This window comes from Pogoniulus pusillus, chromosome 38, assembly GCF_015220805.1.
Source record: "Pogoniulus pusillus isolate bPogPus1 chromosome 38, bPogPus1.pri, whole genome shotgun sequence".
NCBI lineage: Eukaryota > Metazoa > Chordata > Aves > Piciformes > Lybiidae > Pogoniulus > Pogoniulus pusillus.
In genome coordinates this window covers 5029582-5044267 of record NC_087301.1, presented here as the reverse complement: position 1 = coordinate 5044267, position 14686 = coordinate 5029582, and the positions used below count along the sequence as shown (strand labels likewise).

The 14686-nt window shown below is 54.4% G+C and overlaps 2 protein-coding genes and 1 long non-coding RNA gene across 4 annotated transcripts in view; 2 read left to right on the top strand and 1 right to left on the bottom strand.

The window, feature by feature from the left end:
* Positions 1–2491: 2491 nt before the first annotated feature.
* Positions 2492–12937, bottom strand: POU2AF3 (POU class 2 homeobox associating factor 3). Of its 2 annotated transcripts, XM_064172979.1 has the most exons (5): positions 12901–12937; positions 10610–10704; positions 6766–6838; positions 3986–4212; positions 2492–3067 (listed from the first exon to the last, which is right to left on the bottom strand). In XM_064172979.1, the coding sequence occupies exons 1-5, from the start codon at positions 12905–12907 to the stop codon at positions 2735–2737; spliced, it is 735 nt and encodes a 244-aa protein (XP_064029049.1). In that variant the 5' UTR covers positions 12908–12937; the 3' UTR covers positions 2492–2734. The 2 variants fall into 2 exon arrangements, with proteins under 2 accessions (XP_064029049.1, XP_064029048.1); XM_064172978.1 differs by lacking the exon at positions 12901–12937 and having other exon boundaries at positions 10610–10902.
* Positions 6277–11146, top strand: LOC135191037 (uncharacterized). The gene is made up of 3 exons (XR_010308717.1): positions 6277–6902; positions 7699–7821; positions 10954–11146. It is a non-coding gene; the product is annotated as an uncharacterized LOC135191037 (long non-coding RNA).
* Positions 12921–14686, top strand: part of HINFP (histone H4 transcription factor) — a 29210-nt gene continuing 27444 nt past the window's right edge. Inside the window, exon 1 of the mRNA XM_064172969.1 lies at positions 12921–13016. Coding sequence (XP_064029039.1) covers positions 12959–13016 — 58 coding nt within the window. The 5' untranslated portion in view covers positions 12921–12958. The remainder of the gene's footprint in view (positions 13017–14686) is intronic.

Sequence of the window (14686 nt, the reverse complement as noted above, 5' to 3'; positions counted from 1 at the left end):
CTGAAATTGTGCCAGGGGAGGGTTAGGTTGGAGATTAGGAAGAATTTGTTTGCTGCAAGAGTGGTCAGGGATTGGCACAGGCTGCCCAGGGAGGTGGTGGAGTCCTCACCCCTGGAGGTGTTCAAGAACCCTGTGGCCATGGTGGTGTTGGGCTGCTAATGGGGCTGGATGATCTTGGAGGTCTTTTCCAACCCAGACAACTCCACGTTTCTCAGTGCTCTCCTTGCTGAGTGCTCACTTACCATCACCACACTCTCTGTGCTGTGTAAGGACACCTCTGGAGCTCTGTTTTCAGATGAAGGTGAGGACAGAAGGTTGAAGGAAGTGATTTCGTCTCTGGGGAGAGGAAAGCTCTGCGGTTAACTGCAGCAGTGTCTGGAGGAGAAGGTGAGTGCACAGCCAGGTAGAGGATGTAGTTCTCACAGCTGTAGCCAGCTTACTGTGTGGTTTTTTTTTGCCCTTGTGCTGGATTTCTCATGGGAGAGAGACGTTTTCTAGCCAGCCTGGGTGCTCAGCTGAGAAACTGCTGGCTTGGCAGCCTGCCTCAGGCGGTGCTGCTAAAAGGAGCTGAGGCACAATCACAGGAGGGGTATGCAAAACCCAGGGAATCCTCAGGAATGTTAACAACCGACAAATGCTTCGCTGCTGTTCAGCTGATCCTGCAGAACCCCTGACAGCAGCAGATCAGACGATACAAAGAGCTGCCCAACTACAGCAGCCTCTCACTGCAGCTCTGCCTGCGCAGGGGAGCTGGTGCTGAGCAGCAGCCAGAGAGGTTCTGTTAGGGTGACGAAGCTGGTGGAAGGCCTGGAACACAAACCCCATGAGGGGGACCTGGGGGGGTGCAGCCTGCAGCAGAGGAGGCTCAGGGCAGAGCTCATTGCTGCCTGCAGCTGCCTGCAGGGAGGCTGTAGCCAGGTGGGGTTGGGCTCTGCTGCCAGGCAGCCAGGGACAGAAGAAGGGGACACAGCCTCAAGCTGTGCCAGGGCAGGTTGAGGCTGGATGTTGTTAAGAAGTTGTTGTCACAGAGAGTGATTGGCATTGGAATGGGCTGCCCAGGGAGGTGGTGGAGTGGCTGTGGCTGGAGGTGTTCTTGCCAAGCCTGGCTGGGGCACTTAGTGCCATGGTCTGGTTGGTTGGGCAGGGCTGGGTGCTAGGTTGGGCTGGCTGAGCTTGGAGCTCTCTTCCAACCTGCCTGATTCTATAATTCTAAGTTTGATTTGAAGCTCTATGTAAGCCTGAGGCACAGGAGCCATGGGCTGAGCCCTGAACTTGCACAGCAAACAGCAGCTCTGGTTTTCTGCAGGAACCACTGGAGAATATGGTGACAGCAACCTGAGCAGCAGCTAAGAAGCTGTGACCCAGCTCAGAGCATGGTGCTGCTGAGTGGGTTTTGGGGGAGTTTTTTGATTGTGTGCTGGATGCTGAGCACTAGAATTGGTAGAGGCAACCAGTAACAGAAGAAGGGGACACAGCCTCAAGCTGTGCCAGGGCAGGTCTAGGCTGGATGTTGTTAGGAAGTTCCTGGCAGAGAGAGTGATTGGCATTGGAATGGGCTGCCCAGGGAGGTGGTGGAGTCTCTGTGGCTGGAGGTGTTGCAGCCAAGCCTGGCTGGGGCACTTAGTGCCATGGTCTGGTTGTTTGGGCAGGGCTGGGTGCTAGGTTGGGCTGCCTGAGCTTGGAGCTCTCTTCCAACCTGCCTGATTCTATGAGTTGGATGCTGATTGGACTTGAAGATCCTGAAGCTCTCTCCCAAGCAAAATGATTCTATGATTCTGTCTGATCAGACTTCTCATCTGCTGGAAAGGGTAAGTGAGACCTTCCACACTACTCAGTTCCTTCTGCAGGGCACTGCTGAGAGTCTCTCTCCCCTTGGTGAGAGCAGTGCCAGCATCCTGAATCATTAGCAGCAAGAGAAAAGCACTGACATAGAAGCAGAGAGTATTTTTTGTTGATTGGAAAAGGCCTCTAAAATCATCCAGTCCAACCATCAACCCAACACCCACCATGGCCATTAAACCATGCCCCAGAGTGCCATGGCCAAGTGTTTCCTGACCAGGGATGCTGGCTCCTCCACCTCCCTGCCCTGGGTAGCCTACTGCAGTGTCCATCCCATGAGGAATGAAGAGGCCAAGAGTGCCATGGCCAAGTGTTTCCTGACCAGCCTCAAGGATGCTGACTCCCTGCTCTGAGTAGTCTACTCCTGTGTCTATCCCATGAGGAATGAAGAGGCCAAGAGTGCCATGGCCAAGTGTTTCCTGACCAGCTTCAGGGATGCTGACTCCACCACCTCCCTGCCCTTGGTAGCTTACTGCAGTGTCCATCCCCTGAGGAATGAAGAGGCCAAGAGTGCCATGGCCAAGTGTTTCCTGACCAGCTTCAGGGATGCTGACTCCATCACCTCCCTGCCCTGGGTAGCCTACTGCAGTGTCCATCCCATGAGGAATGAAGAGGCTTCAGCTTGCATACCAAATGATTTATTTGTATCAAAAAGAGTTGGCTTCATGACATCTGTTTGGTAAGAAAAATACCCTCCAACCCCCAAACCCCACCAAAACAGCCACAAGAAACCCCTTGAGCAGCCAAGAGAGGACTAATGTAGTGCCAGCATCGTGTAGAGAATGTATGAGTAGTGAAGAGCAAACTGGATCGTGTCAGGCAGTGCAGCTTTGCATAGTTCATGGGTGATTACCCTGATTTGGGTAGAGTGGATGTGTAAAACCACAGCCCCCCACTAGCTATAGCAGATGTCACAGGCCCTATCCCTTCTGAAGAAGTCATCAGCCATGGGTGGGAGGTAGTCCAGGCAGTCTGTGTTGGGGCAGGAGAAGTACTGTGGGAGCCTGTTGTCCACATGCTGGGAGCCACAGGCCATGCAGCAGCAGGCAGGGGTGGTGTATGGGGAGGGGGGGTGGCAGGACCACTCCTCTGCAGGGTAGCCATAGGTCTTGGTGTCAAGAGCAGAGGGTGAGCCGTGGGTCGGTGGAGTGAAAGGAGAGAGCTGCGGAGGGGAGCAGCCGTGGCTCAGGGGGCTGGGCAGCTCAGCTGGGCTGGGGCATTCGGCAGCCTGCAGGTGGAGAGAAAACAAAACACACCAGCATGTCTCAGGGGAGCATCTGGAGAAGTGTGGACAGCAGCCAGAGCCACAGAATGCCAGGCTGGAAGGGGCCACAAGGCTCATCTGGGCTGACTGAAACAATTGGATGATGCAGTTCCAAAATGAGGACCAAGCTCAGCCCAAATCTGCTTCTGATCTACTTCTGGCATTGGACTTAGGAGAACTTTGATCCTCACTTGGAGGATTTCACTCCAGCATGTCATTGCCTTTCTCAGGAGGGTCTGGCTACCCCAGCAGAATGTTTGACCTAAACCCAAGAGGTAACTTCTGTGATACCAATTAACAGGAACCTTCTCTGCAAGTTAGATGTCCACTAGCAGGAGCTGGGCTGCTCCTTGCAGAGTATCTGCAGGATCTCTAGAATCACAGAGCTAACCAGCTTGGAAAGGACCTCTGAGGTCATTGAGTCCAACCTAGCACCCAACCCTTCTAATTAGCTAACCCATGGCCTCATGCAGCCTCCTCTTCAACACCTCCAGGGACAGCCACTCCACCACCTCCCTGGGCAGCCCATTCCAATGACAATCACTCTCTCTGACAACAACTTTCTCCTAGCATCCAGCCTAGACCTCCCCTTGTGCAGTTTGAGACTGTGTCCTCTTGTTCTGTCGCTGAGTGCCTGGCAGCAGAGCCCAACCCCCTTGGTTGGGACATTCCCTCTTCTACAGCCTCTCCCTAGATGTGACTGGGCCTCCTTGTCCTCTTCTCCTGATGGAGAAAGAGCTGCAAGTCCACACAGGCAGCCTGGGCCCCCAAAGCTGCCACCCTTCCAAAGCATTTCACTGCTGCTCTGCCCTTGGATGTGCCTCCCTTCCCCATCTTCCCTCTGAGCGCCCCCATGGCTGCTCCCCTGGGACACAAACCTACCAGGCCCTGGTTAAAGCAGAGTGGGACTGGCTGGAAGGCATCTGAGGTGTAGTGTGAGGCTGTCTGGCAGGTGCTGAAGGCTGGCTCTAGAGGTGCTTCTGTCTGCAGGCAGGAATCCACCAGCTGCTCCAAATAGCTGGGGCTTTCTTCACAGGAGAGGCAACTGGAAAGCTGCCATGAGGGGGAGTAGGTAGGCACAGAAGAGATGGGTTCTGCCTCAAAAGGTGCTAGGGGAGAAGGTAAAGCAGAGAGGGTTTAGTAGCTCTGTGCATTTAGACAGGGACAAAGATCCTTCGAGCTCAGTGTGAATCCTGTAGGGCAGCAGGCACCAGGAGACAGGCACTCAAAGCATGGCTACAACACAGGGAACTTGAATATCCCTGGAAAGCTCCACAGCTCTTTAAATACTGCTAGAAACCCTTCTGGTCCCAGCCATGTTGGACTGGGATCCATCTGGAAACTCTCCTCAGGCTCCTGGTTCTCTGCCTGCCTTTCAAACATCAACTGCTCAGACCCAGCAGCTTGCCAGTGCTTTACAGCTCTGCCTCACCCAGGCTCCAGCAGCAGGGCAGCTGCATCCACTGGAAGAGAGGGAGGAGAGGAGAATAATTCACTCCTGTCTTCTCAAAACAGCCAGGCAGGGACAAAGCTCTGAGCAGACAACAGGAAGCAAACCATTGCTAAGGTGGCCTTGAATCTACAACAAGAAGCAAACCATTGCTAAGGTGGCCTTGCATCTGCAACAAGAAGCAAACCATTGCTAAGGTGGCCTTGCATCTGCAACAAGAAGCAAAGCATTGCTAAGGTGGCCTTGAATCTACAACAGGAAGAAAACCATTGCTAAGGTGGCCTTGAATCTACAACAGGAAGCAAACCATTGCTAAGGTGGCCTTGCATCTGCAACAAGAAGCAAACCATTGCTAAGGTGGCCTTGAATCTGCAACAAGAAGCAAACCATTGCTAAGGTGGCCTTGCATCTGCAACAAGAAGCAAACCATTGCTAAGGTGGCCTTGAATCTACAACAGGAAGAAAACCATTGCTAAGGTGGCCTTGCATCTACAACAAGAAGCAAACCATTGCTAAGGTGGCCTTGAATCTACAACAGGAAGAAAACCATTGCTAAGGTGGCCTTGAATCTACAACAAGAAACAAACCATTGCTAAGGTGGCCTTGAATCTACAACAGGAAGCAAACCATTGCTAAGGTGGCCTTGCATCTACAACAAGAAGCAAACCATTGCTAAGGTGGCCTTGAATCTACAACAGGAAGAAAACCATTGCTAAGGTGGCCTTGAATCTACAACAAGAAACAAACCATTGCTAAGGTGGCCTTGAATCTACAACAGGAAGCAAACCATTGCTAAGGTGGCCTTGCATCTGCAACAAGAAGCAAAGCATTGCTAAGGTGGCCTTGAATCTCCAACAGGAAGCAAAGCATTGCTAAGGTGGCCTTGCATCCACAGCAGGAGGCAAACCATTGCTAAGGTGGCCTTGCATCTGCAACAAGAAGCAAACCATTGCTAAGGTGGCCTTGCATCCACAGCAGGAAGCAAACCATTGCTAAGGTGGCCTTGCATCCACAGCAGGAAGCAAACCACTGCTAAGGTGGCCTTGCATCTGCAACAAGAAGCAAACCATTGCTAAGGTGGCCTTGCATCTACAAGAAGCAAAACATTGCTGAGGTGGCCTTGCATCTGCAACAAGAAGCAAACCATTGCTAAGGTGGCCTTGCATCTGCAACAAGAAGCAAACCATTGCTAAGGTGGCCTTGCATCTGCAACAAGAAGCAAACCATTGCTAAGGTGGCCTTGCATGCACATGGTGGAAGTGCAGGTTCCTAGAAAGCTCTCACTGCTGCAGCAGGCTTGCTGGGGCATGCAAGCTCACAGCAGATCTCAGTAGAATTAGTGTCTTTTCCTGCTCTGGCTAAGAGTAAAGCCTTGTCCAAGTGGAGGGGGACAGGCCTGGAGGCAGTGGGGCAGCCTGTGGGTAGAGGCAGAGCCATGTGTTTGCAGGGGGGAGCTGGCAGTGCTCAGCTGGAGGTGGGGAGGAAATCAGAAGCACCCAAAATACCTAAGCAGGTGGAGAGTTTCCAGCCTGCAGAAGCTGTGCTGTGTCTCACGTTTCTCTATTCACATAAGCAAACTGATTCCCAAATATTGATGACTGACCAGCTCCCTTGTCCATACAGTGTCTGTATTCACACCTGCCCAACCCTTTAGCTCTCTCTGCTTTGGCTGCAGAACAATCATAGGATCAGCGAATTGTTCCCTCACTCTTTTTCCCCTTTATCCTTGGATATTCACACACAGGAGGGAAAATCACTGCCTTGCTGAAAGCCTGATGCTCCTCTCACCCCAATGGATGCTGCAAGGAAGAGTAAGAGCAGAGCTCTGCTGGAGCTCAGCAAAGCACCCCAGGGCCATCTGCCCCTCTAGCAGCAGCCGGACCCAGGGACTGCAGCCCGCAGAAGGTGACAGCGGCAGTGTTATTCCTTAGGGAATGAGCATTCCTTCCTGAGGGGAATCTTGCTCCTTGCTGTAGGGAAAAATAAAGGGCAGAAGTTAGAGCAGGCTCCTGAGCGGAGCGAGCTGTGCCCTGCTGGGCTCACAGCATCCTCATCTGCATGTCATGGGCTCCTTTCAGGTGCTGATTGGCTGCGTGGGCTGTTATCTGCTAGTGCTGCCTCGGCCAAGGGCTGCAAAGACGCTGGGCTGTGGGGGGAAAAAAAATTGGGAAGGGGCTGGGAAAGGGGCTAGGTGGATAGGCTTTGTACCAACCTGGGTGAGGAGGAGACAGCGACTCTGAAAACTGGCTGCTGCTGCTGCTGCTGCTGCTGCCGACCCAAGAGACCTGAGCGAAGAGAAGGGAAGAAAAGGAGCTGCAGGCACAGCTGGACATGGTGCTGCAGGCTGAGGTAAGGCAGGATTTGTTATCTAACCCTTCCTGACCTCCTGCCAGTGACATGGGAAACTTCCCTACCACTTAGAGACCGAGATTAACGTGCACATGATTGCTCCCTGAGCCTGTAAGGGCACTGGAGGAGCACAACAGCAACCTGGTGTAAAGCCTTTGAGACAGCAGCTGCTCTGCTCTGTCCTGCTCTTCCACCTGCATGGGTGCTGGTAACTCAGGAGAGAGGTGGTTTTGCCTTTGAAACTAACATGTGAAATCCACAGTGGAGGGATCCCAAAGGGTTTGTAGGGATAAACGTGATGGAGAATAACTCAGATCTGTAGTGGTAACCCTCAAAACACGACTGGAGGCAACTCCAAGTACCCCCCTGGCTGGGCACCGGGCTGGGTTGCCATGCTTGGTGTTGATGATGTTTGAGAAGCAGCTCTGACAGTGCTCCCCACAGCTGTGTGCCCCTACAAAACCTGCCAGCCCCATTCTCTAAGGGATGCTGGAAGCTGAAGCAGCAGCTCAGCCTGTTCTAGGAACCTGAGCAGCTGGAGGGGAGAAATCCACCCCAAACACAACTGGAGTTTTGATGCTTCTTGTCTGGGACCAGGATTTAACCCTGCAAAACACAAAACCTGATTGAACCCAGAGAGTCTTCCACTTCATTGCCTTTGTTCGAAATGCTCTCAAGTTAGTGGCTCATTTCCCTACCAACAACTTCCCAGCACATCCTCCTGCACTTAATTCATTAAATAGTGCCTATTCTGGGCTGGAATTGCCTGCAGGATTGCTCTTGTCTTTGGCTGCAGATGTGTCAGAAGGCAGACAGAGCCATTCCACCAGCAGCAGAAGTGTTCAGGTTCAGCTCATCCTGCTGGCCCTAACCTTTGGAGCCTCTCCAGGACGCTGTGTACCTATTGCAGATCACAAAGGTAACCTCCTGCACTGCCACTTCTCCCTTTTGTGTGAGCAAAACAAGCAAAAACCAGTTCCATGCAGCCCTGTGACACCTGGCTGTGATGAAGAGGCTGCTCCCAACAGGGCTGGGGACAGGGAAGGAGTGCCCCAGCATAGCCTGAGCCCAGCAGCTGCACACACTGCTCACCCAGGCCTCTCTTCCCCTGCCCTGTAGGCTGAGCAGCTTTTTGTGTGCAATCAGCTGCAAGGAGGTGGGAGATGAAAGCTGAAAAGCATCCAAAGCTGTAGTGTCATGAACCAGGATGGAGTAATGATTTACCAACCTCTTTATGCAAATCCCTAGAGTGGCCTGAGCTAGAGGACTCTTACTGGAAGGATGAGGGAGAAGTGTGTGTGTACACCAAGATCTCTGTGCCCTCCTTTAGAAGGCATGGGGCTGGTTGCTCCCCAGGTGGTACTGAAAAATTTGGGAGACCTACATTCAGTCAGGCACACTTGAATCTTGTGCTAAGGAGCCCTGCTGGAGCCCTGCTTAAGAGGTCTTTCTTTTTCTTCCTTTCTGCTAGCTAAAATCTGTTGCTAAGTCCCAAATTGCCAAAGCCTCTCCACTGCCTGGGAGATGCTGAAGGCATGGTACCCTTGTTGTCCTCATAGAATCATAGAATCAACCAGGTTGGAAGAGACCTCCAAGATCATCCAGTCCAACCTAGCACCCAGCCCTAACCAATCAACCAGACCATGGCACTGAGTGCCTCATCCAGGCTTTTCTTGAAGACCCCCAGGGACGGTGCCTCCACCACCTCCCTGGGCAGCCCATTCCAATGCCAATCACTCTCTCTGTGAAGAACTTCTTCCTAACATCCAGCCTAGACCTACCCTGGCACAACTTGAGACTGTGTCCCCTTGTTCTATTGCTGGTTGTCTGGGAGAAGAGGCCACCCCCACCTGGCTACAGTGCCTCTTCAGGTAGTTCACACAGTATCACCAAGGTTGGAAGAGACCTCACAGATCATCTAATCCAACCCTTTACCACAGTGCCCAAGGCTAGACCATGGCACCAAGTGCCACATCCAACCTTGCCTTGAACTGCCCCAGGGACGACGACTCCACCACCTCCCCGGGCAGCCCATTCCAGTGTCCAATGACTCTCTCAGGGAAGAACTTTCTCCTCACCTCGAGCCGAAATTTCCCCTGGCGCAGCCTGAGGCTGTGTCCTCTTGTTCTGGAGCTGGCCACCTGAGAGAAGAGAGCAACCTCCTCCTGGCCACAACCACCCTTCAGGTAGTTGTAGACAGCAATAAGGTCACCCCTGAGCCTCCTCTTCTCCAGGCTAAACAACCCCAGCTCCCTAAGCCTCTCCTCGTAGGGCTGTGCTCGAGGCCTCTCACCAGCCTCGTCGCCCTTCTCTGGACACGCTCAAGCATCTCAGTGTCCTTCCTAAACTGGGGGGCCCAGAACTGAACGCAGTACTCGAGGTGTGGTCTGACCAGTGCAGAGTACATGGGCAGAATGACCTCCCTGCTCCTGCTGACCACACCACTCCTGATACAGGCCAGGATGCCACTGGCTCTCTTGGCCACCTGGGCACACTGCTGGCTCATGTTCAGGCGGGTATCAATCAGCACCCCCAGATCCCTCTCTGTCTGGCTGCTCTCCAGCCACTCCGACCCCAGCCTGTATCTCTGCATGGGGTTGTTGTGGCCAAAGTGCAGCACCCTGCACTTGGAGCTATTGAACCCCATCCCATTGGCCTCTGCCCATCTGTGCAGGCGGTCAAGGTCCCGCTGCAGAGCCCTTCTGCCCTCCAGCTCAGTCACATCTGCCCCCAGCTTAGTGTCATCTGCAAACTTGCTGATGACTGACTCGATGCCCGAGTAGTAGACAGTAATAAGATCACCCCTGAGCCTCCTCTTCTGCCTGATCCAACTGGATCAAGAGAAAGCCTCCCAGGGGTAGGAGTGGTTGGGAGCAGCTTTTTGGAGGGCTGAGACTTGAGGAGAAGGAGTTAGGGGAGCTTTAGTGTGGCAGAGCTCTGGTCTGGTAGCTGCTCAAAGCTGCATGGGTTGATTTGAAGGCATCCCCTGGACATAATGCCCCACTTGATGCTGTAGAACAGTTTGGTGCATGCTTCAGCCTGGCCAGCCCACTTTTGAAACAGGAGGCAGTTGCTATGATAACTAAGTTGGACTGGAATTTGTCCCTGTGGACCTTCCCTTCCCGGAGTGAGTCATATTTCTGGTGAACCAGCTCTGCTGTCCACCTAGCACTGTTGGCTCTGACCATCACGGTATCACAGCATCACAGTATCATCAGGGTTGGAAGAGACCTCACAGATCATCAAGTCCAACCCTTTACCACAGAGCTCAAGGCCAGACCATGGCACCAAGTGCCACGTCCAGTCCTGCCTTGAACAGCTCCAGGGACGGCGACTCCACCACCTCCCCGGGCAGCCCATTCCAGTGTCCAATGACTCTCTCAGGGAAGAACTTTCTCCTCACCTCCAGCCTAAATCTCCCCTGGCACAGCTTGAGGCTGTGTCCTCTCGTTCTGGTGCTGGCCACCTGAGAGAAGAGAGCAACCTCCTCCTGGCCACAACCTCCCCTCAGGTAGTTGTAGACAGCAATAAGGTCACCTGTTTAGATCACTGCTGCAGCTGCCCTGGCTGAACCTTCTCCTCCATTCTGACCGCCCTGCTACACCCAGACTCTGAGAGTCTCCTTGGCCCCAGAGCTCAGACTTGGCAGGAAAAAAACGAGATGAAGAGAGAAGAGACAAAACAGACACCAAAGGAGCTTGACTTACTGCTGCACTGCTTGCTGCTTGCTTCGCTCTCCTCTGCTGCAGCAACTCCTTCACTGTGATCTTCACTCTAACACCTTGGTACACCTTGGGCTTTCCTGAAAGGAATTGGAGGGGAAAACACTTTATGAGGTGGGATAACTTCCAGAGCAAATCCAGCATGTTTTCAGGCACAGGTCTGCTCAGAGTCACGGCGTTGCATCACTTCTAATCACACTTTATGGCCTCTTTAGCACCTGCTGCTCAAGCTTGTGAGGAGAACTCGGTGCAGGTTGTACTTCATAACCACAAACGTTTTATTGTCTTCTATCTCCTTCTCCACCCCCCCCCCCCCCCCCACCCTCCAGGTGTCCTAATGCCAAGCTCCCATCTGCTGCTGCTCCTTGTGAATTTATTTACATTCCTTTCATATTTTGCCACGCTTGGGACCTGAAAACGAATGTGGGAAGCACTTCAGCTGGCAGAGGAAGATGAGGAATGGAAGAATGGAAATGATGTGGGCAGTTGATTCGGTGAGCTCCAGCAGGCACAAATAAAACGACTGCTCCCATGAATCACTTCTGGCAAAGTGTAGATCATCTCTTTGTTTTCTGCATCCTGCACAACCCCCTCTCATTCCAGACGAGCGCTTAGGAAGCCTTTAACCCACCCCCAAAGCGATCAGCAGTCACTCACTACCTGATGAAGCGTTTTTAGTACAGGAAATGGTAAAGGATTTACCTAGGCTGGAAAACTGCTTTCACTTGCTGTGCTCGGGGTAAAACCCTTACAGCCTCTGGCAGTTCTGCTTCTGTTCTAACTTCCTGCTGTTATTTTTATCCAGCAGCAGATCCAGTGTCACCTCCTCCCGCAGTCAGCTGTTCCCCAGCAGAGGCAGCTGCTTGCAGGCTCCCTGCCCTCTCGCTGCTGCCTGCAGCAAGGTGACAGTGCTGGATTTGCAGGTTCCATCTGCGTAGCCAGCAAATTCCGGAGTGCAGGCATCGTCCTTTGGTGCTGTAACCTCCCCCTGCTGCTGATGGCTATAAAGCATCCTCACCCTCCTGTCTGGCCCCTGGGTGCTCTGCTGTGAACATGCTGTGGCAGGCACACAGCTCCCTGCAGAAAGGCAGAGCTGAGTTCGCCTTGAGGGGAGTTTGCCCTCAGCATCTGGCAATTATTAAGCTCCTATTTTTCTCTTTGGGGCTTTATTTAACAAAACGAAGGTGAAGAAAAACGACAGGAGGGAAGGGTCGAAGTGAGGAAGAACACCTTGTTACCAGGCCTCCCTACAGCCAGACACGACCCTGCCCTAGCAGCCCTTTTTGCAGCTTTGTGCTGCCGACAGCCTCTCAGCTCTGCTCTAGCTGGAGGTGCTCCTGCTCCCTGCAGGAAGTTTGGACAAAGTGACCTTTGAGGGTCCCTTCCAACCCGATGCCATCCGTGAATTGGCTCAGGTAGCTGGACCAGGCAAGGGGCTAAACTATGAGTAACTTAAACTAGCAGGTGAGGTATGGAGGCATCTGTGTCTGGCAGCCCCCAGCCCTGGCTCCCATGGCAGATCATTGTGCCCCGAGCATCCTGCTCTCCTAGCACCCGGAGCCTGCGCTCAGCTTAAGCACCCAGAGCAGGGCTACCACGGCCAGCTCTCAACCGGCCAGGGGGTGGGTGGAAGGGGCAGGGTGGTGAAGCTAAGGTCAAAGAGCAGGGTGGGCTTCCCAGCCGGGTAATGGGGCAGTCCGGGTGGGCTGGGAAGTGACAAGGAGTTAGGGTGGGCAAGAAGCAGGTGGGCAAGGAGCAGGTTGCCAAGGAGTTAGGGTGGGCAAGAAGCAGGTTGCCAAGGAGTCAGGGTGGAGGTGGGGTCGGGGAGCAGTGCGGTCAGGTCCAGCCGCGGCGCCGAGAGCGGAGCGGCGAGGACAAGGGTGCGGGGGGCAGCGGCGCCCACCGCCTCGCAGGGGCTGGGCACCGCAGCGCTTCCCCGCGGGTGGCGGCGGCGGAGCCGGCAGCGCCGGGCCGAGCCGTGCGGGATCCGCGGCGCCTCTGCTCCCCCCGCCGGCAGGCAGCCGCCGCCAGCCCTGCCCCGCCGAGCTCCGCTGCGCCGCGACCCGCCGGAGGTCCCGCAGCGGCGGCGGCCCCGCGGCTGGCCGGGGCTGGCACTTGGCAGGCAGCAGCCCTTCCCTCGCCTCCTCCTCGCCTCCTCCCCGCCCTCGCCGCTTCCTCCTGGCTTGGCAGGCGAGGCTTGACCCCGGCATCCCCCGACACGGCCCCCGCAGCGGGCGGCGGGGGGCGGGAGGGGAGCGGGGGGCTGCGGGGCTTACCGGACATGCTGAGCAGGAGCGGGCAGCACCTCGTCGGCTGCCCGGTGCGGCGATAGTGATGGGCCCGGCCCTGGCCGCAGCAGCAGCAGCAGCAGCAGCAGCAGCAGCAGCAGCAGGTGAAAAAGGGGGCAAAGAGGAGGCAGGCTTAAAATTCGAGGGGCGAAGGGCTGGGGTCGCCCGGTGGCAATGCCAGGTGGATCCCGGCAATATTAAGGGTTTATCCCCACGGGTATAAGTTTGAGTTTTACTCTCCTAATGCCAAGTATTTAAAACCTCTAGAAACCAATGATTTGACAATCGATGATTGCGCGATACTTTCAATTTGAATATTCAAAGGCACCACAAAATGGGCTATCTTTGGGTGAAACTGAGCACATCTCCATCCAGCAGAGGTTCTGGGGCAATAGGAGGTGCTGGAGCTGCTCCCCTTACCCCTCGCTTTTGGGGGCGTTTGCAAGGTTTTGCCCATCTTGCCCCCTGAGTGAGGCAGATGCCTTCGAAGCAGCTCAGGGTTTCCCCCCTCGGATGCACAGGCTGGGTTCCAGCCCTCTCAGATTTCATTTGCTAGCTGCAGAGAAGGCTCTGAGAAAGGCTCAGCTGATTTTTGTGCCTTTCCCCACGCACATTTTAAGGCTAAATGCTAAGGGGTTTGGGGCCTGAGTGGCAGTGCATGGGTGTGGTATAAGGAAAAGGCTGCCCTGGGCACCCAGGGAGCTGAAGCTGCCTGAACCCCCACTTCTTCCACAGCACTCCCTTTCCTCTGCCCAGATTTTGGGTTTATTTTGGGCTTTATTTGCATTTTTTCCCCTGTTTGAGGCTGTTTGCTCTTGCTTCACAGCTTGGTCCCTCTCTCCTTAGGTGCTTTCAGTGCTGGCCTGCCCCCAGTGCTGCCTGTGGGGCTTCAGTGTGTGGTAGGCTGACAGAGCTTTTGGGCTAACCCTTCCTCACTGGAGGTGACGTAGCTGTGGTTTTTAGGTTACATTTGCACTTTCCCCTGGTCTCTACAGTCTCTGCCATGCCTCAGGAGCAGCTGAGGCAGAGAGCAGGCCAGGTTGTTAATAATCTACCAGCAGCTCAGCCTGGCTATTGTTGCAGCTGGATGAGTTGGTTTTTTCTTTCTCCTTTCAGCTGAACGAACACATTTGGGTCCTGTGGGAGGTGGTCACAGTGGCAATGTCATTTCTTGAGCTGAAATGTGTCCTTGCAGCTCTTGGTAGGCCAAGCCTTGCTCGGGGCAGCTCTGAGGGATGCTTCCCACTGCCCCCTCCCCCAGAGAGAAGCCCTCTCCTCACACCTGTGATAGAGTAAAAAGGAGAGGGCTGTGCAGGGGTGGTGCAGGAGGGGTGAGGTCACAGGGGAGGACCACAGAGCATGTCTGTGCTAAAGGGTTTGGGATTTAAAGCCCCTGTGCTGCTGAAGCATGGGTGAGTAGAGCCCAGGCAGGCCATGGGTGCTGTGCTGGGGAGCTGCCACTCCCGGGGTAATGTTTACCTCTGTAACCAGAGCCCACAGAGCAGAGCCTGCAAGGCTGCTCAGCTCCACTCCTGCCTGAGCTGTGTGCCTTAAGGAAACAAGAGCCACCCGTGCCCAGGGTGTTCCCACAGCTCCTGTGCAGGCTCACAGAAACTCTGCCTTGGGCAAGAGCAGAATGCTGGAGAGGCTCAAAAGCTTCCAAGGCAGCTCAGCAATGTCTGCCCCTGCTTCTCCCCCAGAGCCTGGCTGGACTGCAGGCAGAGCAGTCCTCATGTCCCTGCCCAGACAAGGCTCTTGAGGAAGGTGCAGCTGG